The 26845-nt window shown below is 38.0% G+C and overlaps 2 protein-coding genes across 5 annotated transcripts in view; one reads left to right on the top strand and one right to left on the bottom strand.

Moving 5' to 3' along the window:
- Positions 1-10268, top strand: part of LOC104600340 (ATP-dependent zinc metalloprotease FTSH 11, chloroplastic/mitochondrial-like) — a 46313-nt gene extending 36045 nt beyond the window's left edge. Inside the window, exons 9-17 of one of the 4 annotated variants that reach the window (XM_010263231.3) lie at positions 2166-2223; positions 4627-4752; positions 4832-4912; positions 6064-6193; positions 6524-6672; positions 7546-7827; positions 8124-8213; positions 9383-9436; positions 9993-10268. In XM_010263231.3, the coding sequence (XP_010261533.1) occupies positions 2166-2223; positions 4627-4752; positions 4832-4912; positions 6064-6193; positions 6524-6672; positions 7546-7827; positions 8124-8213; positions 9383-9436; positions 9993-10139 (1117 nt within the window). In that variant the 3' untranslated portion in view covers positions 10140-10268. Of the gene's footprint in view, positions 1-2165; positions 2224-4626; positions 4753-4831; positions 4913-6063; positions 6194-6523; positions 6673-6890; positions 7215-7545; positions 7828-8123; positions 8214-9382; positions 9437-9992 lie in introns of those variants that run through there. The other 3 variants (XM_088895439.1, XM_088895441.1, XM_088895440.1) reach the window with 3 other exon arrangements.
- A 9057-nt stretch (positions 10269-19325) lies between these two features.
- Positions 19326-22875, bottom strand: LOC104600341 (abscisic acid receptor PYL8-like). The gene is made up of 3 exons (XM_010263232.3): positions 22322-22875; positions 21326-21541; positions 19326-20170 (listed from the first exon to the last, which is right to left on the bottom strand). The coding sequence occupies exons 1-3, from the start codon at positions 22442-22444 to the stop codon at positions 19952-19954; spliced, it is 558 nt and encodes a 185-aa protein (XP_010261534.1). The 5' UTR covers positions 22445-22875; the 3' UTR covers positions 19326-19951.
- Positions 22876-26845: the final 3970 nt, after the last annotated feature.

Here is a 26845-nt window from a genome sequence, read left to right as displayed (position 1 = left end):
TGCTTCTCAATGTTTCTATTAGTAGACTGGGTTGTTAAGCTTCTGTTTCTAAGGAGTTCTCCAGTCAGTCCTTAGTTCAGCTTCTCCATTCTGTTAACTTCTGGAGTCTGAGTGTGTTGCTGTCAAGGTGCTGCCTATGTTTGCGTGGACCTTATGCCTGTGTTGTACTAATGATCTTTTCTGCATTTGAATAAAATTTACTTTACTTTTTTTTTTCAAAAAAAGGGGCTGTGACAGAGGAATTTATTCATGCTTTAACAGAATATGACACTAGAATCTAGATGAGGCATAGTACAATGCTCTAGTACAGTTGAACCATAATACCCTCAGAGATCCAAATATCAAATCTCTTGATATTTCCTGATATTGCAATTTTTTTATATATCAATGAATTTTTCATGTGTGGTTTGAATGTTTCCATGTAGATTGTTTCCAATTGAGTTTGGCAATACCGGTGACACTTCTCCAATATTTTTGGCAAAATTTGGAATACATGCACATAAGAAATTGAAATTTTCATTGATATATAAAACTTTTTGAAATATCATCTAAATATCAAGAGATATTTGGATAATTTTGATTCTAGGATTCACAGAGTGGAATAGAGGAACAATTCATATAACCAAACCCGATATAGCTGGGACAAGACTTAGTTTTGTTGAGGATGTTTTTGTTTGCCTTGGAAAAATAGGGATATTTTATGTACTATGTTTTTATAGAAATTGCGACCATGGTTGACACCATATTATTTATATCCTGTTTCATGATGGCTTGTTTGGGAATGACAAGTGCTTTATGTGTTTTACTGGTATAAATGGGGATTGTCATTATTTTTGTTATTAAAATGAAAATTCATTAAAAATTTATAACAGAAAAAACAAAAGATAGATATAGTCTCAGGTGATAAGGCATCACTGTGGTCCACAAGTAAACATCCCCCACTCCACCTCCCTACCAAGATACCAACACCACATAACAAAGACGATAAAAAAGGCTTCTCTACCATCTGCCTTATGCCCCATAAAACAAGCACCCACTCCAAATCTAAGAAGCAAAAATTAGGGGTGCAAGTCAGGTTGGCCCGAGTTAACAGTTTACACTGTTTTGGGCTCGGGTTTCGGGTTGGGCCCATTGAAATTTTGACAAAATCTCAACCCTAACCCGGAAAAGTTGCTAAAACATATCAGTCATTTAAACCCCTGTGGCCCAATCCACTATTTAACACTACTTGTTGGATTCTGCAGATACAAATTTAAGGCTTCTTATTTTTCCTCTTTGTAAACCTTGTTAAACTTCTTACAGACATGGTTTAAAATGTCTATACAAATTGAAGGATGTTCTTTCCTCTGAGATGCTTGGCATTCATTCTTGTAACAATTTGCATTGATGACATGAATATGATTTTTTTTTTTGTAGAGATTTTGAGATGCCAAGGGGCGGTTGAAATGACTGAACTTAATTACTTATTGCTTTATCTTTTAGTTGATAAAGTAATCAATAAAATATTTAGGGGCATGGTAATCAATCCAACTCTCAGTTCGGTCATTATGTATTAAAGAGCTCACAACCCACTTAATGATTTATTCACTAAAAAGACAAAGCAATGGATTATTCAGTTCAGCCACTTCAGCCTTTATCAAATGTCTAGTTCTATTTCCTGACAGTCTGCTTAGTTTCTCTTTCCTTTAGCTGAGATTTTGGCTTTGGTTACTTTAAGGGTCCGTTTGGTTCGCAGTCGGAACCGGAATCCTCCGAATCGGAATCGGAATGGTCCATTCCCATAGTATGTTTGGTTCAGACAGAAATGGGAATCGAAATTGGAATCAGTAGGAATAGGATTTCATTCCCAAGGGAGGGGCAGGGAATGGCCATTCCCTCAAATGGGAGGAATGCCATTCCAGCAGGAATGGGAATGGGGTTCTGATTCCACCCAACCAAACAGTTGGAATCGGAATAGCCCATTCTGATTCCGATTCCGTACCCCTATTCCCGTGAATCAAACGGGGCCTAATATATATTAGCAATCTGTGGTCCTGGAGTTTTTCATCCATGTTATGTATGTTTTCATAGGTAGCTTTCTGCTTTCTCAAAACAACATAGAGTCAGGAATTACATTATGGTGCTTTTTAAGTTTATTATTTTATTGTTCTGCTTCTGTATGCCAGGTTTGTTGGTGTTGGTGCTCGACGTGTGCGTTCCTTATTCCAAGCTGCTAAGAAAAAGGTGGTGGAGATTTTCTGATTTCTGAAAATAGAAATATTTGAATATGTGTGTGTATTACAATACCATGCGAGAATCATATGCTGCAGAAATTATTTTTCTTTTTTGATAGTCAAAAATTATGGTGATACTTTGCAATATCTTCTGTACACTATTGATAGTACACTATAATTTTGCTTTTATCTCCCCCTCAGTAAAACCTCATATTGATTAATTGAGTAATAACTTTTCAATCTTCAGTTGCATTTATATTTTGGGATTTTATCTCCCCCTTCTTGATTTAATGCTGACCTGAAACTGTAAGAGATGTATACATTGCTTGATTAGATGAAATGGAAATTGTAAATTGAGGCTAAATTTCAAATGTATCCCTGGTTTTGGTAGTGATAGACTGGATAAAGACCACTCACCAAGTAATGGCCCCATGTTACTTGTTAGTTAAATTATTAAAAATTTTCCATTAAATTTCTAGTTCAATAGTAAAATACTGGGCTGACAAGCGTGAGAGTAGTGTTCCAGTATCAAGTTCCCACTTTGTGACTAGAAAAGAAAAGCTAATGTTTAGGTCTGTATCCAGTCCATCCCGAGACCCCTGATAGTTGGGACCGGCACTGGGTAATGGCCTTTTATTCTTTTCATTTTTCTGAGAGCTTTGTTTCTCATGAAGCCACTAGTGCTCATTAAGGACCCCACAAGAGTTGAATGATATGAGAAAGTTGTGGAAATAAAAAATAGGATGGAGAATTAATTTATATGTGCTTGACATTACTGTGGTCTTGTGTACTTAAAAGGCTTGCTAAACTATTTATATTGTGAATTGGAATCACATTATACATGGAAGCAGTCTTACTGATCTTTTTACTGGAACCTGTTTCAAGTATCTTTTGTTGTGGTTTGAGGGTGACTCTGCACTTAACCTTTGAGTTGTGGTTTAGAGCAGAGTTTCCAACCTTTGGAAATAAAATGATCCCAATGATTAAGGTCTGATAGCTGGTAACCTATACCAGCACCATGATTTTTGAAGGGACCTGATTTGGCGATATCCCATTTTTTATAGACTGGGCACATCCCTAATGGACAAAAGATACTCTTGTTTATCATAATAAGGATTAATATTAAGGGTACATTAGGTGTGCAACTTAAGCAGGCTCGAGTTGGGGTTTTGTCAAAATTTGAATGGGCCTGGCATGGAAACCCGTGATGCAGTGTAAAATCTTAAAATCAAGTATCCAGCTTGCACTCCTAGGGCACATACACAATTATAGGTGTTATTAAAAAAGTTTAAATCTAAAAATAAAAAATATATAGTAATTTGTAACCCATGATCTGTCGTCTGAGTCAATCAGATCAACTATTCAATCACCTCGATTTCTGGGTCTCTAACCAAGTCAATGGGTTTTTGAATAAAGGTAGGTTAGATTGATGAATAAAAAAAATAAAGGAAGGTTAGGAGTTAAAAAACCAGTGCTGCGTGACAGGTTAAACAGTCCAACTGGCTGGGTCAGTGATAGGGTGAAGACATTGATAATGAAGGGTTATTTCAGGAAGAGAATATATAGTCAGGGACCTAATCGTAGTATCAGTACCACTGGGGTCTTTATCATAATTTTGCATGATTTTAACGGTGTATAAATAAAAAGTATCTCTCATTACAGGGATACAAATTGGTGTGAAACATTGTTAGACCCACAATCTCTACTCTTTGCACTTCTTAATATTCACAACAAAATATGTTTACCTCCTTTTTTAAGTGATCCTCTCCTCTTTCCTCATGGATGATTTACCACCAAGTGGAACAAATTAAATGCCTACAAGTGATCAGTAATTAACCTACTTTTCTTCGCACTCAGTGTTAGAATTTGGTTACATCTTAATTCCTATTATTCTATTCTTTAATATAAGCTATTTACTTTCATATGTTGATCTAATGACTCATCATCATCCATGTCCCAACTATATGGGGTTGGCTACATGAATCCTGTTTCACCAATCCGTTCTATTTGAAGCCATATCCATTGTTAAATAATTAGTGTTTAAATCATTTCTTACTACTTATACCCATTCCTTTTTGGCCTACCCGAGATCTTTTATCCCCTTTCAATGTGTAACAAATCACTTCTTCTAACTGGCAGAGTTGGTGGTCTTCTATGCACGTGCCCAGACCATCTTAGTCTACTCTATCTCATTTTATCACCTATTGGAGCTACTCCTATTATGTTGATCTCTTGACTATTATGTTGAAATGTTGAACAAATATAGTTATTTCACTCTCTTATTTTGTTTCTGAGTGTAATGCCCTTTAATCATTTATTTATTTAGTTATTTTATTTTGTTTCATCCAAGTGATAGCACAATTTTCTGGTATTTGTTACTAATTTGATGTGTTCATTCAATTATTGTTCGTAGGCACCCTGCATCATTTTCATTGATGAAATTGATGCTGTTGGTTCCACCAGAAAGCAGTGGGAAGGACATACAAAGAAAACATTACATCAACTGCTTGTTGAGATGGATGGTTTTGAGCAGAATGAGGTATATTTGAAGTTTGTTGCATTGTTTCAGTATTTTACTTTTTTTTTTGTATTTTCTGAAATGGATTTTATTTTGGTAGGGCATAATATTGATGGCTGCAACAAACTTGCCAGATATTCTTGATCCGGCTTTGACGAGGCCTGGTAGATTCGACAGGCATGTAAGTTCTTTAGTGAATTATTTATTTTTTTGGTAGTTTTTAATATATATAAGCAATTTCTTTAATTATATGATCTCTTGAAAATTATTGTGGTATGTGAAATGGAATATTCAGGACTTGATGTTTGAATTGTCTTTTAATCTAAAGATTTTGATAGTCCCAGCTTTAGAGATGAATATCGCTTGAGAGCGTTTTGCTGGAGCCTTTGTTGAATTTCCAACTTCTAAATGACAAACCTCTCCTTCTTAAATATTTTGTTCTAGTTATCCCTCGTGATCCCAAAAAAGATGTTCTTTTTTGTGTTTTTTTTTTCATTAATGACAATATAATTTATTGATTTAATAAGTAAAATGTACAAATATGCGTTGTGCCTAGCATTCCTAGAAGCAGCTAGCCCTTGCTAGCCCCCAACCCCCCACTATTTATACTCTCTTCAAACCCTTAATCTGAGGGATTACACCAAAATAGTTAATTTCTTGTTGCTCCTTGCTTTGCTTGGCTATCAACTTATGAGTTGCTCCCTATTTAGAGTTCCCTTCTACAATTAAATATGTAATATTTAATGAAATAGCAAGTCTTAGTCCTTGTCTAACTGCAAAAATCTTTGCTCTAGTTGAAACCCCATGCTAACAAATAAGCTCTACCTCTCAGTTTGAATGTGGTCATCTAAATGGTCATTAGATTGGTGGGAAAGTAAACTTCAATCACATACTGTAATTGGAATTAACCAGGTTGTTTTTGCTTATTGTGTTCATCCCAGTTCTTTTTATTGAGGCTGCATCTTTGAAAACCATCATCATTATCTTGGCCTTTGTCCCACTATATGGGGTTGGCTACATGAATCCTGTTTTGCCATTCTTTCCTGTTTAGTGCCATATCCATTGTTAAATTACGAGTGCTTAAATCATTTCTTACTACTCCCCTTCAACTTAGAACAGATTGCTTCTTGTGCGTGCTGTAGATGGTCTTCTGATTGAAAAATCTAGTTATTGGAAGTACTTTTTTGATAGTAAAGTAGAAAAAGTTATTTAAAAAGAAAGATTGCAATTGACAGAAACAGTAAATGAGCAATAAACTTGACTAACAAGAATATTGAAATAAGTCTAACATTGCCAAGTGAGGAATGAAAATTTCACAAAAACCTCTTCCAGATTGTTGTTCCTAGTCCTGATGTGCGGGGACGCCAAGAAATATTGGAACTCTATTTGCAAGACAAACCGTTGGCTGATGATGTAGATGTCAAAGCTCTTGCCCGTGGTACACCTGGCTTCAATGGTGCAGGTTTTTTTCTCTCCTGACCTAATACAATATGTATTTTGCTGTGTTTCATAGGCCAATATTTGCAGAAAATCCTAACTCCCTAGGTATATGTTTTTGAGACATACAATATGGTAGAATCCATCGTATTTATCTATCTTCTTCTTTCTTCTTTTTTGGCTTTGTTTGCTTCCTATTCAAATAGATCTGGTTACCTGGTAAATGTTATGGCCATTTAGGCTGCTTTAGGTGGCAGAAAATCACTTGAAGAGCATATTTGTGAAGAATGTGTTGAGATATATATGTTAGAAACCCAGTGCATTTACTTTGTTCTTTCCCTTTTCATTACAATAGATTTGGCGAACCTGGTGAATATTGCAGCCATTAAAGCTGCTGTTGAAGGTGCTGAGAAGTTGACTGCTGCACAGCTGGAGTTTGCAAAGGACAGAATAATTATGGGTACTGAGCGGAAGACAATGTTCATATCAGAAGAATCAAAGAAGGTAGGTGTGCTTTCTTTGAGAAAGTACAGGTGGTTGATAGTAAATGCAATTATAGGATCATAGGAGGCTCTCACTTCTTATAGAAGTTAATCAAGTGTAACAATTCAGATATAGTACAAATACTGCATCTTCTTTCATTGGTTCTATCTAAAATCTCACTTTGGACAGCTACCTTCTCTCTCTCTCGCTCACTCTCTCTCTCTTCCTCTCCTTATCAGTACTTTGGACAACCCACGGGATGGATTCTTGCTATGATGGTAATATTTAATGCTATATTGGGCCATGTGTACAAAGATGGAAGACCTACTAACTTAAACGTGTAATGGAGGACCAACAGAAATATAAACTGGGGGAACATTAATTATCTTTCAGATTGCAGCAGATGTATTTAGGAACTCGTTTGGTTCCCGGCAGCAGGTGTGAGCTCTGATATTTGATAGATGGTGGTGTCCTACAAGCTAACATATTTCCAAGGGAAAGCTCAACTCAACTCAACTTCCAAATTTGTATTTTCTGTGGAAACTTTTTTCTTGTGGTCCCATTTAATCTGGTATTGCAAAGACAGAATTAACAGTAAGCCACTAGTTAGAAACTAAGGATAGTCTCTCCATTGGTATGTTTAAACAATTGTATACATATAATTCCCATCAATCTGGTACATAGCTGGGACTAGTCTGTCAAAAGGTTTGGTGTAGATAGGGTTGCCAAATCAGCCAATTTATGTTCCTTTAGTATATCCTAGATGAGGAACCCATGAACTCTTGAATGGTGGTAATTGCTCCTACATGTGCACCATATACAATTATGCTATTTTTACCTGTCTGTAAAATTCATAAGAACTGTTATACTGAAATAATTATTCATTTTTTTCAGCTCACTGCATATCATGAGAGTGGCCATGCAATTGTTGCATTCAATACTGATGGCGCACACCCAATTCACAAGGCAACAATAATTCCACGGGGGTCTGCCCTTGGTATGGTTACTCAGCTCCCTTCAAATGATGAGACATCAATTAGCAAGAAGCAGTTATTAGCACGTCTAGATGTCTGTATGGGGGGAAGAGTTGCCGAAGAACTCATCTTTGGTGAGGAACATGTCACAACTGGAGCAAGTAATGATCTACACACAGCAACAGAGCTTGCACAATATATGGTATTTCTCAAAGCTCTTTTGCAATTACCTCTTCATTTTAAATGATTTATCATTCTTATAATTGTTTTACAAGGATGAAAGCTCTGTGCCATTTTGCTATAAATTCTTGTTTTCTTTCACTTGTTAAACTTGTCCTGAGTATACAATGAAATTTTGATGGTTATAAGTTACAACTTAAGAAGAAATTAATGATTAATATTTTACCTTATATTGCAATAAGGCATGGATGATGGATGGATCGATTTTACCTTAAATTGGTGAAGGCTTTGCTGAGTTGAGTATCTTTTCTATGCAAGGTAACTACTTGTGGGATGAGTAATACTATTGGACCAATTTATATCAAAGAGCGACCAAGTTCAGACATGCAATCACGCATTGATGCAGAGGTGTGTTCTGTTCCGAAAGTCACAATTATATTGTAATCCTTAGATTATAGTTGTTTTACCCCATTTTTAATTCATATCTACCATGTACGTACTCATAAACAATGGTTGTCAAGGTGTTGCCTAAGTGAAAAGATGCCTTCAGTGGGGTGCTTAGCTTGAATGCCATAAGGCCCATAACCGTTCTAGGAAACAAGGCACACTCCTATTGATAAAAAAAAAAGGCACACTTCTAGGTGACAAGGAGTGCACCTTATAGTAGTATTAGTAAAATGCCTGCATCTTATTAGAATGTGCATTAAATACATTGTACTATTTGTTATGTATATCACTCATGCCTTATTTTAGGGTTATTTAAGGGTTTTGAAAAGACAAAGAAAGAAGGATAAAAGATTTTTTTTCTCTGCCTCTTGTTCATTTTTCTTTTAGTTATATTCTTTCTCTTAAATTTTATTAATATAAAATTATAGCAATCTTTAGTCTAATATTTTTTTGGACATGTAGTTGCAGGCTTATTATGTTAAAGTGCTGTGTTTGAATAATAAAATTAATAGATTGAAATTGCTTATTGCCTTTCATTTATGATGGTTTGCCATGTTTTGAGAGGAAAGTTGATGTTTTTAAAGAGCATTGCTATTTATCAATCTATATGCATGCTATTGCTAGACCAAAAGAATTGCATGCAATTGGTATTTAAAGCTAGGAAACTGATCTAGAATTTAGTTTTTCTTTGTAAAATTGTAGGCACATAGGCGACTAGGTGTTCCACTATGATGGCTCTTTAACCTATAAATGACGTACAGCAAAACCCAATAAGGTTTCTAAATAAGTCCTAAGTAACCTTAGTAAATCTTACTTGAGTAAGAGTTTTAAAATTAAAGTCCCTTCATAAAAATTAGATAAAGGAATGACAAAGTAGAAAATTAGGTCTCGATCAAATTGATTTGAATTGCATGGATTATATAAATCGTAAGTCTTAAATCAAATCAGAATATTAACTGTTATTGTAAGATTTTTCAGAAAATGATTCAGGTATAATATTTGAATTGTAGATCATATCCTAAATTGTAAAATTCTGACAACTATGTTTAGGCCCAATGCTATGAATCAGGATCTATTTTTCTAATGTTACACATTATGCAATCATAATAAATGTAATTTGAACACTGCAGGTGGTGAAAATCCTAAGAGAGGCATATGATCGTGTTAAAGCTCTACTAAAGAAGGTAAGTTTGTAAGATTATTTTTCTCCATAATTTTTACAAGGAAAACATAAGGTCTCCACCTGCTAGGCTTAGAAGCATGGTTGACTAAAGCAGAACATGATTTAAAGTTTTAAACTGGGAGGTACCTATCTCAGTTATTCCTTTTCCTGAGGTTGGGACTTGGGACACTAACATTGTAGAGGAACTGGACCCCAGGTATTTCATATATGCATGTGGCAGTGATGGTGACTCATTTCTGTCTTGGGTTTCATCTATCTGGGTCAAAAAACACATATCACCCAATACTCAGTACATGGATCGAGTACATTGTTCCTGGTTTAGCCTTTTCTACTGTGTTAGCTATGAATTCTGGTATGGCATAGGCTTTTGTGTGCTTCCTAGAAGTAGTGAACCAGCCATCTAGTAATGTTACTTAGCTCAGTTTGGGTTCTCCTGTGTGACCTAGGAAATTGACATTCTTTTTCCTAGTTTTGGATATTTGGTATAAATTGTGACAAAAAGCCTAGTTTGTCTTTTTTTTATTATTATTTTTTGACAAGGGTCCTGCACTTTGCAGCATGAGAAGGCATTACATGCATTGGCAAATGCTCTTCTTGAATATGAGACGCTCAGTGCAGAAGACGTCAAGCAGATACTTCTACCTTGCCGGGAAGGGCGATTTTCTGAACAGCAACAACAGGAAGAGGAATTTGCATTGGCTTAAAATCCTTACCTCCACGTATAATCTTCTCTAACTGTGAGGTGAGCAATGTACAGTGTATTGAAATCATTACATGTAATTTATATAATTCATTTTCCACCAAGTCTTATCTATTTTATGAATTTTATGATATACTAATCATTAAGTACCGTAGCATCCCCACCCCCCCCAAAAAAAAAAAATTTCAAATCTGCTATTAATTTAAGAGGAGGATTTTTAGCTAATCGTCAATAAGAAAGAATTCACATCTACGCCCCTACAGCATATATCCCCACCTTGTAACATCTCCTATTCAACTTCGGGAGATGTGCATTGTCGGGCGTGTATTTGAACATCTCTCGAAATTGCCAGTAGATGTTCCCAATACACGATTGGAACATGCTGTGGGTGCAGATGTGAATTCATTTGGATACTGTTTTAGAACTGTCGATTATATTCTCATACTTTTTGTAGAGTTTCGCGTTCTGCCGCGTGAACCTACCAATAAGGAGCTATCACGTAGCATTTGAAAATTTGATTTTTGTTAATGGATTTTCTACCGTTAGTAACTGGAATCCGGTTGAACCGGATACAAAAAGACAAAAAGTTGATTAAATTCATTCGAACTCCCTCTTCTTCCTCTCCTCCGCCGATCCCTAACCCAGAAACATCCCACCGACGATCTCCCTCTTCCTCCTCTTCTCCCTCTTTATTCTTCACCGCCACTTCGCCAAGTTCGCTCATTCTCCGAAGTACAAACCCATCCTTTCTCTCTGTAGAGAAAAGGACTCGGTTATTTTATACACCGATTTGATGTTCTGTACTGAGGCCGCAAGGTTGAGCTGCCTAAGCGCCACTCCTTTTGGTTGGCTCATGGTGCCGGAGGTGTGGATAAACAGGGCCAATGGAACCGTGTCTTTCCAGTCGGATGAGAGAGTAACCTCTTGATGTCGAGTTGGAAACTTGGAATTTCCTAAACTTTTTTCTCTCCACTTCTTTTTTACTGCATTTCCATTTGGTCTGTCTCATAGCAGACAAGTGAGACCTGTCATAGACGGAATGGAAGTGCAAAATATCTGGACGGAAAAAGAATACTCGAATTCTAAAACAATGGAGAAGGCCAAAATAGTACCATTCACCCTTTTGATTGATTCCTGAGAAGTTCAGGTACAATTATAACACTGTAAAAAAGATATATCCCACTGATTTTTATTTTTTGAGGTCACAGACTTTCAGAGGAGGCCCTGTGACTCGTCAAACCTCCGTTTTGAATAGAAGAAAACAGGGTTTGTGGATCTAGAAGTGTAGGAACCCTCCTCGCGAGTGAGTTACAAACGATCCAAAACTCTTCCCCACCACGCAGTGCCAAGCTGGGCCATACGACGCATCGACTTCCTGCAAAATCGATCAGCCACCACTGTTAACGCTAAGCTAATTAAAGGAAGGCTCTACTTGAGATTTAAGTTCATTTATTCTCTTTCGTCGCCCGAGATCTTAAATCTTGAAAGTTGGTATCTAAGCATGGTTCTCCGGTGATCCCGTGAAACCGTACTAGTTCGATCATAACATATCCGGTGATGGTTAAACAACATGTGGAATTGTGGACAGTCAACTAAAGAGGAATAAAAACATAATTTTCTTTCTCTGCGGCTTCGTCCAAGAATTTAAAATCGTTAATTGGACCACCAGATGGGTTCCTTCTTCAGAGCAAGAGCCATGGGAGTGAGGTTGGGTCTCGGGCTGTTTGAGGCGGCATCCATCAGAGCCCTGGTCAGTCGGAACGCTAGCTCTTGCATGGTTTCCGGCATATCGGCCGATCTCAACCTTACATTCAGTTCCATAGCAATTGCTACCATCTTCGCTCCCATATCCACAGGCGGCGATCTCTCTACAGCAGGTACTATCTTAGGCCGTGATGGATGGACCACACCCTCCTTATTCCTCTGTTTCGCAGTTCCAATTCCATTCCTCGCTGCTACGTCCCCATGAACGAGAGAGAGAGAGATGGTAGCAGAAATATTTGAAGTTTGGACATTTGACTGTCACAACGGAATATTTGAAGTCGGCTCTTTGCATATAAACCACTGATTACAAAATTATGCACCGCAAAACATTACAATATGACCGGTTCAACCAACCGAGCTATTAGTAATGGAGAAAATTTCCGTTAATTCAAGTTAACATGGATGAGATGACGTGTTCATCTCTCATTCGTGGGTGTACTGGACGATTGCACCCATGGGTGCACGGAACGTGGCCTCCTTTTTGTAGGCCACGTACGTACATGTTTGGGAGCTATGCTCCTTGGAGTCCGTGTCTCTTACGCTTCAATCACGTATTCACACGTCTAAGAGTTTGACTAATTAAAACGACCCATGTGGCCGTGTTAAGGCATCAAGTGGAGACGGACTCGGCCTTGAGGGATGGTTTTACCTTCACTCTACCCTGAATGGTTCATTGCTGCATTGATCTGGAAACCTATTGAGTATTGATTGGGCATGAGTGATATTGTCCAACCTAATTACTTCACCAATAATTGCCGAGATCCTTCCATGGTTACATTTTGATCCGGAAACTTCTAATTGATTGGGCATGAGTGATATTATTATGGGTAAAACACAAAAACCTCCCTGAAGTTTTTGACAATCACAAAAACTTTCCCCATAAACATGGTTTTATTTTAGCAAAACTTTTTCTTTATTTTTGAAAGTCAATAAACACCTCCCTTCTGTCAATGATCCAACAGAAAATGTTAAAATAATGATCAATTTTTTTTCCAACCTTCCATTTTCTTTAATTTTCCTTTAATTCCTTTGATTTCTCTCTCCGGGAAATAACACTATTCACCGTTCCCCTCTCCTTGACTGAAACACAAAACGGCAACGTTCAGAAATTATACACTGCATGAACATAAATCCCAAAATCTAGAAATATGCGTCCTACTAAGCAAGATTATGATAGGATGAGATGCAAGGAAGTCCAGAGATCTATATCAACGAAAAACTATATAAAACATAGAAGTTTGAACTTTGGGGTTTAACAAGTGAACAAAAAAGACAGGAGAGAAGACCCAAATTAGAAAAAAAAAAAAAAAAAGAGAGCCACTGCATTAACAGGATATTGAATCCCCTATTGCTCTCTGAACCCCCACCTTTGTTGCTTGCTTTTCTAAAAAATCAAACCTGCATATCCACAAGTCATGCCGTCGAGAGAACTAATTGACTTCCTCTATCTTGCTCTCCTCGTTTCCATCCTCCTTTGTGGCGTAACATGTCATCTACTCTTATCTCCTCATCAATACTTGGACCCAATTTCAGCATCTTGTGAATTCTCGAAGCAAAGGTGTTTGTCTTAGACAGTGTATGCCCTTAGCTCCAATCAGAATGATGTACATTATGACATTTAATGTAAATAAATAAAGTACATATTTGATTCATGTTATGATGGTGTGTTTCTGTGTAATACCCTTAAAAGACACATATGAGATTCGTGTTAGTTTAGAATGTTCACAGCCATTAGATAGATCTGGGGAGATTTACCCTGATAAGGCTGACACTGATGTGCCGCCAAGTTGGTTGGGGTAGCCTGTCTCAGCTGCCAGGGTGAGACCCGAGGTACATGCAGTGTAGGTTTACTTGAAACCTTGAACCGGACCAAAATTCCAGTACCCTAGACCTTGGTGATTAGTGGGCAAAACTGGAATGTTACACTTGACCCCTAGATTCGATTATGATACTGCACTAAGTGTCGGATTGGCTTGTATTTGATATGCCAATCAGTGAGATCCTTAGAGATGGTCAAAACCTGGGTATGTTGGGACAGTCTAAGAATTCATTTGAGTGGGTGATCATAGTGACAGGATCAGCCCCTTTGTCGGACAAAGGTAATGATCGGGGATGCACTCTCTCTGATGGAAACCAATACTGCCGGCAACTGATTTCAATCGTTGAAATTTGTTTTTTGCAATATATATATATATATGGTTTCAAAATATTTTAATTCCCGGAATCAATGTGAGTAGAGAATGCAACACTGCTCCTTGCAGCCGAGGGAGATGTCCTCTATTGTCGGGCAATGTTTGATCATTATGGGCTGAGAGGTTAAGTGTAAGACCATTGAGGGTAATACCTGATGGGCTAATCTTGCATCTGCCCACAGTCCTTGGGTTTTTATAAGGTGTTTGGCCCAAGGACCACTTAGTGTAAGTGTTGGGCCCATTAAGAGCCCATGGTGATGGGCTCAGGGGTTCACTGTCCATAACAGTGTATTCGGCCAGGCCTTGTAATAAAGGATGGGCTGAACCCATGTGGCTGATGTGTAGATCAATGTTTGGGTCTCACGCCATACAAAGAAGCCCAACTGGGCAGCAGTTTGGAGGGTTACTGAGCACATGGACTTATTGGACCTAAAGCCCAGTTCGAACTGGTCTAATTTGTAGTTAAAGAAGGGGCAGATCTGGGATTTGGATCAATAGATAGGATAAGGAGTTATCCCTATTCACTTAGAGAGTCTAGATCCAAATAGAGATTTGGGTCTGGAAACCTTTTAATGAGATTAGGAGAGCTGATCTAATCCGCAGATAAGATAAGGATCTATCCTTATCACTTAAACAGAGTCTGGATTCAAATAAGGATTTGAATCAGGAAACTCCTAATGGGATTAGGAGCTGATATCTTTAAGTCTATAAAAGGAGGAGAGGGCGAACCATTCAGGATATCTCAAAACCCCAGGCATCAGATCTTAGATCACATAGAGAGAAGACAGCAACAGTGTGACTGTGCCATCTTCTCCTTGTGTTCTCCTCTAGTTGCCGCCAATTGCCAGTTCGATCTCCATTCTTGTAGGAACGATCAAGAATAGTTCTTAACATCAGTCTTTGGAAAAAGGCTGATATGAAGTCGTGCTCACAGCCTCCATCGAATTCTTTCCGAAGGGTTCAGTTCTTGGGAAGAACACTGTTGATTCTGCTCCACCCTACACTGTGTCATCTTCAGTGGTATCAGTTTTTTGAGATTTCTTTAGGCGTGAACACATTCATTGGGAGTTACTGCTACTCTGTATCAGATATATCCCTCTCCTACCTTTTGGTTTCAGATCTGATCCTGTTCTTGGTTCAAGATTGATCATTGAAAATGTCGATTTTCTAAAACAGGGAATGTGATTCCTAGATGGGAGAGAGAAATTTTTGAAATTTTGCCCAACCTACCTGCAGGGTTAGGCCATCCATATGATAGATCTCTCATCCCTTCAGTTTGGATCGTTGAGGCTGAATCCTCATGATGCACTGTGTGAAATAGCACTATTCATCATCTCTCCTTGACTGAAAGACACAACGGCGGTGATTGAATTTGATCTCCACCTCCGACCATCCTTTCTCCTCTCTTTCTCATTCTCTCTCTCTCTTCCTTTCCTCCTCATCTCCCATTGTTTGACTTTCTTCTGTCACTACAAACGCCCCCTTGGTTATCGATTTCATCTATTCGAACGACAGTAGTGGCTAAGCTACTGTGACCACTTTCATACCACTACTGCAATTAAGGTCCCCATTTTTCTCAATCACTCTCTTTCTCTCTCTCTCTCTCTTCTTGCCTCAATTCCTTCCATTTGTAACTTGAAGCCATTGCCTCTTTCTACCAATCCATCCTCTGTTTTTCATCCGTTGATTAGGTCTCAATCTCTAGATTCCCTCTTACCTTTTTCTCCCATTATCTTTATATTTCATTTTTTTTCCATCTTCCCCTCTCTAGCATTTTTTTCTTTTATTTTATTCTCATACCTCTCCACCATGCTTCCTCCTATAACAAACAAGAAAATAAAGTATTGTTCCTGCTCATTGCTGAACGAAATTCCTAGTACCATTGTTGGATGTCTAACAGTTCAGATTGTCATCCATGTTAAAACAAAGATTGGCTGTTACTGAGAAATTCTCAGATGTGTTCCCCTCTCCCTAACTGAAACACACTGTGGCCATTGAATTTAATATAAGAATCCCTCACTAACAGCCAGTCCACCATCATATCCATGAGGTCTAATGGTAAAAATGTAATTATACATGTTTTGTCATTGATGGAAGGGATGTTGTCGAATTTTTCAAAAATAGAGGGGAGATTTTTGCTAAAGTGAAACTATAGAGGAGGTTTTTATGATTTTCAGAAACTTCAAGGGAGGTTTTTGTATTTTACCTTATCATTATTGTCCAACCTAATTAATTTGCCAATAGTTGCAGAGGTCCTTCGATCTTTTTTTTTTTTTTCAAGAAAAATACATACAAGTGTAATGTACTTTAGGTAGTGACACTTGGATATCAACTTTCAAAGCATGATAACTAGGGGTGAGCATGTGTTGGGTTGGTTCAGTTTGAAGGCAGAACTTGGAACTTACCTTGTAGGGGATGGTCAATTCCAGATATTTGGATCAGGAATGTATGCTGTCAAGGTCGGTTTCAAGGTCTACATGTGGAACCTATTCTTTCTTTATCCCCTTGAAAATGAATCTGTTTTTTTAAAAAAACTTGCTTTTAATAATTAATAATCCATAGTTAAAAATTTATATTATTTATTGATTAATTTGATTGAATAATTTAATCCATAGATTATCATAATATATTAATATAAATTTCAAAACTTGTCATTATAATTTAAATTTTGTAAAATTTTACCTTTTATGTTATTTATCATACACATTCAAATATTGAATTGAAGAAAAATGATCAAATCAGTTAAGTGACTCAATGGTCAAGTGAAACCATGATTGGCAATCATGTGTGCTTTGGTTCAAATCTTTACACCCTTAAAGTTTTCTGGGATATATTTTAAGGCAAACTTGATTCCAAAGTCAATTCTCCAAGTCAGAAAGGTAGGATAAAACCCTAAGACCTAGGAACAGGTTTGGGTGAGTGTTGGTTCAAGGATGGTTTGAGGTTAGTTCCAAGTATAAACTGCTCATCCGCTCATCCCTAGTGACAACTAAGTATCTTGAATTTTCATAAATCAACACTAATGTCCAGTTGTTAGCATTCTAGCAGTTATCTTGAACATGTGATGTCATGGTGCCTAGTTGATCACTCATTTACTCCAATAAGAATTTGTCAACCCAAAAGGCCAAAATGCATATAGGAAACATGAACTTGCATGCTGTGAAGTAACGTGGTAATGTTATTCCAAATGAGATATGCAAACAGTAAATAAAAGGCTCCGCTAAACTGGATGGATCGAATTGGATGTGTTGCAGTAGATGAGCTGTGTAGGATAAGCTAGTGAGAATCCGACAACCTATAAAAAGTTGAAGTCAGAGGCCCCCGAGGTGGTTACCTAATAGGCCTGTTTACGGGCTGGGTTCGGGCCGGGCTTTGCTTCTACATTAACAGAATATGTTTAGGCCCGAGTCCGAGCCTGGCCCTCATATAAAAGCCTGAAGCCCAAGCCCGAATTCGAGCCCGGTTAGAAATTTGGAAAAAAGATTTTTTTTTCAATTCAATTAAAAACTGTTTTGTTTATACTAAAAGACTTCAAAACCTAAAAAAAATAAAAAGTCATATTATTACTTGAAAAAATAAAAAAAATATATTATATATGTTTTTTATTATATAAAGTATATTTTTATTAATATAATACATTATCAAGTTAGGATCAGGCTCAGGCCAGGTTTTTATGAGAAAATCCAAACCCGTCCAAAAAAAAAAATCGGACCCGATATTTTAGGCCCGAGCCTGAACCTACGGGCCTGAAATCTTGTCCAAGTCCGACTTACATCGGGCCGTCGGGCTACTAAATCGAACTTGTCTTAGCCGAGCAAAACTGAGAGAGAGAGAGTTTAAAATGGTTAGAGTGCTTTACTTCATGTTACATGCAGTTAAATACCCACAGGGGAATGCTGTGGTGCTCGTCACTTTTTGGGATGCATGGAGAGTTCTGAGGGGCCTTCGGCCGAGGTTCTAGTGTGGTTTTGCACTCCTTGTCATGGGGGGCTCTGCGGGAGCCCGTTGTTTGCCACATGCCCCTCTCGGTTTGGGGTTCTCGATGCACATCATAGCTGATGCTTCTATCATAATGAATGATGCTCTATGTCATCAACCTGGCCAAGCTCATGGCCATATTCTCGTCCATATCAGCATCCAGGTGGCGATTCAATCGGACCGGGATACAACCCCATCATGTGGTGTTATCACCAAATCTCGTTGGTAAAATCTTTGCACCACAGAAAGAGAGAAAAACGAAAATACCCCTGTAAAAACTAAAAGTCAACTCAAAGGAGTTTCACAGCATTCAACTTGCAATTCTCAACTGTATGGTGGACTTTTAAGTTTGTCTACTTTGTCCTTCCATAGATTTCTCAAGGAAAAGGTAGGGAATGGCAGGGAAACCTCTACCTTTTCCTTCGAATCAAACATAGACTAATGGATAGGGTTTCAGTTTTTATCAAAATGGAGAACGTAGACGAGAAAAAAGTACAAAAAACACTTTTTTTTTTTGTCATTTTCTTTTTATTGTATTAACTATAAGGCGATCGCCTTACACTGCTTTTGCCATGCAGGCAATTTGATCTGGAATTCATTCAGAATTTTAATTAGCACTAGAAACTAGTAGAATGGCCCAAGTGCAGAATGGCCATGCAAATAAAACCCCCATCACTGATAAATCCACCATTTTCCTTACAACGTTCATATAATGGTGTACCCATCACAAGGAAAAAGTAGGGACCAGGACTACCTCCCAGGAATTCAACGGGTGCATATTCCTTTTTTTTTATAGCAACCAGTGCATGTACTAATAAATTGAAATTACTCTCTTCATCCCAAAAGAAGGAAAATAAAAGGAAAAGCCACAAAACAAGTTCCTAATTTTAACACACTTCAATAATTTATGATGGCAAATGCTAGTCTGCAGGCATCAGAAAAGTAGATGAAATCTGGGTAAATGACAAAGGGTGACATAAATATGGCAAGCGGTAGAGGATAAGGTGACAATGGAGTCTCTAAAATAAATGAGATAACAACGGTTAGCCACTAAAATTGAAACCGGTTCAATAGATAAAGAATTAGTGCGAAGCACTAAGGAGACCGGAATACCAACCAAATATGTTAGACTGCCCGAGGAAATAAAAATACCCAAAAAGAAAACAAGGATATATGATCCAAAAAGTAATAATAATCAGCCTGGCCCCATCTATAGATGGGAGCAAGGCTTAGATGATGATGAGTGATCAGTGAAATTACGTATAAATCAGCAGGCAAGTGGATGTTTGAAGCAATTGGTACAGTAACAAAGGATAACTTTTAGAAGTTGGCACAACTGGACCGCAAGGACATGCTTATATAATAATAATAATAATAATAATAATAATGACTCCTTTGACAAACTCAGCATCTGCCTTCTCCCTTCCTCCTCTCTCTTGCAACCATAAGCTGCGGAAGCTACACATGAAAATCCACTAGATAAACGCCAACTCTTTTCACCAGTGATATGTAATGACCACGGATCAACACAGACTAAAACAGCCAAAAAGCAGAAATATCACAGAGAACAGTTTCGTTTTTTTTCCCTTTTCTCTTGTCCGCTTTTCTGGTTTTTCTCCCAATCCATGGATAGGTTAAAAAAACCAATCGAAGAGATGATGGTTCTTGACATACTGAAGAACCGGATATCCCATCATCGTTCCGAAACCAAAAGGGGAAAATAACAAACAAAGTAAAGAAAATAGGAAGTGAGGGCAGTCTGTTGAAGATGGAAGAAGTTACTACCGGTCTGTCTCCAAAGCTTCCAAGATCCAAAAGCCTTGGATGCTTCATCCACGGGAATTGGAGTCTTCAGCCAATGTCTCCCCCAATCACCAATTACTCAGATTCGATCGATGGGTTCAGTCCGGTCCTGCACTGCCAGCCGCTCGGACACATCTGCCAATGACTTGAGATTGCACTTGATCAGGGCCTCGACAAAATAGCATGTCTCATCCTTGGTGTTCCCATCAGGCACATCTACCACAAAGGATTCAATCACTAAGGTTCCTGGCCTACCCTCAATAACTTCTGGATGGAGGGTAATGATTGATGAGTAGTTCTGCAAAATGAAGAAAAACTTATAAAATAATATATTGTATTAACTAATTTTGGCTGCCTACAAGATAAGAGCTGCAAAGATTATTGCAATCAAGCAGGAACAGAATCTGAATTTTCCTGTCATATAATCAAAGAACATTTCTGCATATCTTAAATCAACCTTAGCTAGACGTGCCTGTGAACCTGTAAGCAGTGATATTACAGGCTTCACTCCCATCCTCAACAAAGATGTACACAGACAAACATACAACAAAAACATGAAAGACATTCAGTAGAAGTGCTATTCTATGAATGAAGTTGACACCCAATAGATTTCTGCAGGGACAAATAGCACATTAGCAGATAATGCTGATTATACATGTTAATAGACTGCGAAGGGGGAAATTGAACCAGAAACCAATAGGATTTGGATAATAGTGATATCAGAATTAAACCTGAAATAGTTCAACAAACTTCTCAAATAAAGGTGGATTTAAAAATGTCAAATGGTATTCTGTGAGCTTCCAACTCAAATGTTTCATGAAATTTTCAACATTCTCATCCATCCCCAAGAAAGCTAAAACGAACCATGACAGTTTTTTAGCATGAGTCTGATAAAATTCAATTAGTTTTCAGTTATACCTTTGAGCTTGCTAACAGGATGGAATTTCTATGACAGTTGCAAAACAGTGTTAAATCTTGATGAGCATTGAAGTGAAAGATGACAATCCCTACTAGTACTAACGGCTAGGAGAAACATACAAAAATCCAAAGAAGTTCTGGACATCAAATCTATCTGATTTTAACTTATTTTGACCAATCTGAGGACCTAAACATATTAGTTGCAGTTCATGGTTATATGCAGCAGGCACATTATATTATCAAGTCCAGACAAGTCAAAATAAACTTAAATAATGGGGCAAGAACCCAAATACTCATGGGTAAACAACACCATATGCATAGACGTGCCAAAGAAAAACTGCAGCATAGACTTATTAGTGATCCCGACCAACAATACACAAATAAATTTATGTCATCCGCATATATCCTATGAACGACTATGTGATATCTAGTCTATCAACAAAGTCTTATAAAAATCCATGAATTTGTTCAAGCAAAGTATAAGGCAAAGTACAAATTAAGAAAAAAGGAAGAGGAAGAAGATAAAAGGGCAGACCCTTAGCCTGTGATCCCCACCAACAATCCTAATGCTGAGTATATGTTCTTCATCATCGAGAAGTTCCAACCTTTCAGTGCTGGTTGTGGCCGGAAGCCCTGATTTAACATTCACTTCTCTGACACTCCCAATCTCAAGGTCTCCCTGCACAACGCACCTACTGATAAAGGGCTTATACTTCTGAGGTTGATCGAATCTCCTCACCAAGGACCAGACCTGACGAAATAGGTATGGAAATGATTTAGAAACAATCCAATGGAAAACAAATAGAAAATATATATATCGACGTTCCACTGAATTAATATCAGCAATGAAAGGACTTGAACTAATCCAACTCAATTCCTACATAAATTATTCAGAGGTCAAATCATGCACTTGACAGATACCAGATTATCTCAATTCTATCCAATAAAATCTTTCCGAAAGATTTTAATAGCGAAGATATTAAAGCATATTTACTAATATGTATTAATTCGCTGTTTGCGAAAATTTGTTCCGAAGCCAGAAAAAAGTCTCCCGCTAAACAGAAAAAAAAATCACTGTGAAATAATAAACTTCCAGAGATCTATCCAAAAACTATAATATTTATCAATATCCAAGTAAACTATCCCTTCCACTGAGCTTCCATTAAGAATAAAAATTTAGACAATACCGAACCCTGTAGTTGACTGCAACTAGCTCTATGGCCACGAAAGATAACAGGACAACTAAAATACAGCCCGAGAAAAAAAGTTGGATTCAGCGGAGAAGTCATTAGAGGTGAGACAAAAGCATTTCAGATCAAGCTGAGCCATTCAGATCCGCACAAGGTAAGAGAAACATGAGAGAAAGACTAAAATAAAACCGGTGAAAATTGGTCCAGAAAAGGCAGGATCTGGACATCGACCTTCCTGAATCCTCGGAGACACTGTCTAAACATCAGATAACACTGAAAAGTGAAAATAATCCGCAAATATAGGAGGGATGCGGAGACATGGATTGATCATGAGATCTTACGAGATGAACAGGAGCCTTGATGTGTTTAACGAGGGCGGAGCTGCACTGATTGTCTTTCGTCTCGTGCCGGTGGTGCCTCCATATATACTCTGCCTCCATCCTGCTGTATCCATTACCGTTCATGGCGAAAACCTTTTCTCTGCAACCATCAACTCGGAACACGTGATAACTTGCCCTCTCCAAAGTCCAAAGTGCTCCGATTTCAGAAAACAGCCTAAAATGAACGAACTCCCCTGAAAACCGCTCTCCTTTTCTGATTTCTTTCTGAATAGAAAGAAAAAGAAAAAAAAAACAGTGACAATTTCTCAGAGTTTCGATTTCGCTTCCCCTCCCCCCTCTCTCTTTCTCTCACAGTCTCAGTCTCTCAGAAACCACCAAACCCCACCGCTATTGCGAGTTTAAGACCTCCAATACCAAAACCTCTTTCTTCATCTCATCGCCAGAAATATTTTAATTTTTATTAATTTATTAACCGCTTTTTTCAGCCTCTTATTCCCGTTCCAGCAGCGGATTATCCCGGGTGACCGCCGAGAAAACCCTTCTTTTTTGCGGTAATTTACTTGTGCACCAACGTTAAATTTAATGAGCGATCGAAAATGACCAAAACGGCCTCCAGTCAAAGTCATATCTGGTTCTTTGTCTTTTTCTGGATTGCTTCAAAGTTAAAAAAGACGGTAAAAAAAGCAAGAGGATCTGTCTAACTGTAAAGCGTATTGGTATTTCCTCCGCCCATTTAAAACAAGAAAAGTAATCGGCGTCGTCTAGTCTATAATACCCTTTTCAGGCGTCATTTGGAACATTTTTGACGCCACCCCATGTATTTCGTTTTTCACTATATCCCTTCCTTTTCACTCCGGATCATCTGCCAATAAAAAACGTTCCATCACCCTCCCCCGAAGATCTTAAACCACACATCTTATATATGGCGGATCCCATTTTAACGGTGGTTGCAATCGTGGCGAGATATGCCGTGTTGGGAGGATGTTGGAAGGTTTTATTGGTAGATAGTTTTTTCTTAATATGGTCCGATTCCACGTATCATCGACACCGGATCTCCTGTCTACGATAACTCTGTTCATATCTACCCATAATACATTACCCCCTCTGAATTGGGAATATCTCCTCCTATATAATGTTGCATGTCCATTCATTCAACTTTGATACTAGGTTTCCACTACAAATGATTAGAAATAATAGTTTAGATATGTTTTCACAAAACACTCCCAACACTGTCCCTAAGTTATTTATGGTCGCACATAGGGAACATCTCCCATGAACGGTAACGGAGATGTATACAACATACGGCTCTAGTGGTCTGTTGGGGAGCACTTTGCTGGTAGTGGATCCCCACCTGAGAGAACCTAACAAATGAACCATATTGGATCCTGCTCACAAAATACTTTTTCAATACGTTCCAACATGACATTTGTTTGCACATTTTACCCTGGTATGTCCAAATCTCATAAGGACACTAATTATGTTGGAATATGTTAGAAAAGTATTTTGTTATGAACATATATGGGCCCTAAAATGATATTTATTTATTTATTATTTATTAGAAAGGAAAATGTAGAGGTGAATAGGGATGGAAATTTTTCTCGTTTGGATGAGTACCAATTTCCTTGACCCAGTGAGGTTAGAGATGGAAATTGCTTTGGTGGGATACAGATAGAAATTAATAGAGATCCCTGATTAGGGTTGGGGTCGGATATGGGGAATGAGGTCCCCGCCCCACCTTGATCCCGATTATATATATTAAATATATATTATTATATATGATATTAGTTATATATATATATATCAAACTATATTTAAAATATTATTTGTATTTTAAATTATTTATTTATTTTTCAAAAAATACTAAGTTAAAAAATTTTGAGGATACGAGTCCTCGTGAGAAATCCTTCCCGTTAGGGATCGGGGATGAAGGACTTTTATCCTCAACAGGAACCGGAGTAAAAAACGGCGATTTATTTCAAAATTTGGGTCAAAAATTGGGAATGTGATTCCTCATCCCGAACCCACCCTGCAGAGGTGAAAACTAAAAACTAATTATTTTGTCAATTCAACCTGGATGGTTAATCCGGTATTTCGCTACAAATCTAGCAATTGGGTTGAGACGAGTTCTGGTCAATTCAGGTTTAACTATCAAATTCAAATGTTTTAAACAATTTAACCATCCAAACCAAATGCGGGTTTGAAAATGTTGAGACGTAACCTGACAGTGACCCGAGAGGGTCCTAGATAAGGGACCTTAGTCCGCATTTTTTTGGATTGAATCAGATCAGGTTCGAGGCAAGGATCGGGTTTTTACCCAAATCTATTAACAAGTAACGCTCCATTTGAAAGGGAGAATAAATACAAAAGAGTGCAAAAACTTGTATTTTGCATTATTTTGTATGAATATATATTGTATATATATTTGTATTTGCCCATTTCTATATCTTTTTTTTTCATTATCGCCTTTTGCCCCATAGTAGCCTTAATTTAATTTTCATCAAACTTTATCTAAGCAACATTACACTCTTCTCAAAGGTGGATTTAGAGCCATTAGTACCGGGGCTTTAAATCGCATTGCGTCTGAGCCTAATCCAGTTACGTGCCAACTCGGTTGGTAGGAGTTATATCCTTTTGAGTTTTGAGTTCGCATTCAATGCATTGTGGATTCACTGGACATGTGAACCCACCAATAAGAAGCTACCATAATGTTAATGGGCCTTACACAGCTGTTTCAACCGTCCACAAAAAGACAAATAAAATCAAAATCCCCGGTCCGCATTCCTCCCCTCATTTTCCCTCCCATTTTGTAGAGTTTCTTTGCTTTTACTCCACCGAACCCTACCCACACACCGGCAATCATACAGCAGCGGACAGTGACCCAAACTAGCGGCCATCGGCAGCCAGAGCTACGTCGTTACGTTTTCTGGCTTCCTCTTCCAAAGGCTTCTGTTTTCTATTTTCAATAGATCGAACCCTTACACAAGCGGAATTCTTCAGGTGAACGAAGGTGGGCCAACACCGGCAGGCTTCCTATTGTGGTCGGTTGCAGCGGTGGACCTGAACTCAGCGCAACACATTCCATCTCTCTATCTCTTCTTCCCCTCCTTGTTCGTTGTTAGCTCTGCGACGGTGAGAGCAATCAAGGCGGCCATCAGAGTTCCTGTCACCTGATCAAGATAAACACAGTTGTAGGTTCACCTTGCTGTATTAATTGCTTAATTGCACTTCATCCCAGTCGTTGCAACTTGAAGAAAAACAATTTGAAACCTCCCCGGTTCCAACAACCATGTCCAAGTCAACATCTATCCAGTAATAAGAGGTTGTCGAACTAGCTCCTGTAAAGTCCTCAAAACTCAACTCGGTCCTGATGATTTGATCCCCTGGATTTGATCGGGAATAATATGCATACCTAAAAAAATAATCTCTTGCCAATTAGTGATAAACCTTGATTTTTCCTCTGATCTTTGATATCCCAGTTTATGTCTTCATCCTCTCGTATTGTCAAAAGCCTCTCTAAAAGCCTTTTTCATGAAAGCAAAAAAACTGGTCCGAATCGTCTCATTGATTCTTAAAACAATGCGCAGATGGGCAACATGGAAGTTTATTATTCCCTTATCGGTGGGATGTAGGATGTGAGATGTTTTTGGCGGGATATTTGGTTCAGTGGACGTTTATTTAATAAATACTGTGACAGGCATCACTTATCAGTTCCTCTCTCTGTTTTGGAAAAATTATTTTTTAAAGTTTTTACAAACGACCAAGTGTTTATTGTTATGCTGATGTAAAATCTACTGACACTTAATTGTCATAAACGGTTATTTTTTTTGGTTTTATAAACAAATAAAATACAAATATTGGATGAAAAATATAAACTGAACTAAACACATACTAGGTTAGGACTCGGTGGAAGAGAGGAGGAAGAGGAAGTTTAAAGAAGATTGGAAGAAGAGGAAGGAGAGGAGGAAGAGTAATGAGAAGAAGAAGAAAAAGCCACTGCCGGTGGTTTTCGAGTCCACAAATGCGAGTGTAAAATGAAATCGCCGATGGGATGTGGAATGTTTGTAGGTTAAGACTCAGCGGAGGAGAGAAGGAAGAGGGAGTTGGAATGGATTTAATGTATATTTTATTATTTTGTATCTGATTCAACTGATTCATGCTAACGATAGAAAACCCGTTACCTGAAACCAAAATTCAAAATGATATTATTGATGGATTCACGCGTCCAATGCATCCATGGGTGCATAGAACGCGGACTTTTGAGTTTTAACTTAAGCGTCAATGTCGTTGTGGGTTACAAACTTACAATACGGTCCCTTCACTGAGCAGTAGGATCCGACGCCGTAGATTCCCGCAATCCCATGATTTTGGTAAACGTATGGGATAAAGTCATAAATATAACGTGCAAGTACATTTAATGTGGTAGGTCTCACACCATCAACTTGGATGGTCCCTGATAGGTATTACTAACGATGTGGATCCCACAATCAAGAAAGACTAGGCGATCCAACCACAGAAAAATGGCGA

The sequence above is a fragment of the Nelumbo nucifera genome, chromosome 1 (genome assembly GCF_055504915.1).
Source record: "Nelumbo nucifera cultivar China Antique chromosome 1, China Antique-T2T, whole genome shotgun sequence".
Classification (NCBI taxonomy): Eukaryota; Viridiplantae; Streptophyta; class Magnoliopsida; order Proteales; family Nelumbonaceae; genus Nelumbo; species Nelumbo nucifera.
Note: the sequence above shows the minus strand (reverse complement) of the source record. Positions and strands in the feature narration are given on the sequence as shown.

Bases quoted from the DNA above. Each gene is read 5' to 3' on its own strand.
- LOC104600341 (XM_010263232.3), bottom strand. From the start codon at position 22,444: ATGAACGGTAATGGATACAGCAGGATGGAGGCAGAGTATATATGGAGG. The intron at 21,542-22,321 runs GTAAGATCTCAT...CTATTTCGTCAG, and splicing joins TCAAGGCTCCTGTTCATCTC to GTCTGGTCCTTGGTGAGGAG. The intron at 20,171-21,325 runs GTCTGCCCTTTT...TTCATTTTGCAG, and splicing joins GTGGGGATCACAGGCTAAGG to AACTACTCATCAATCATTAC.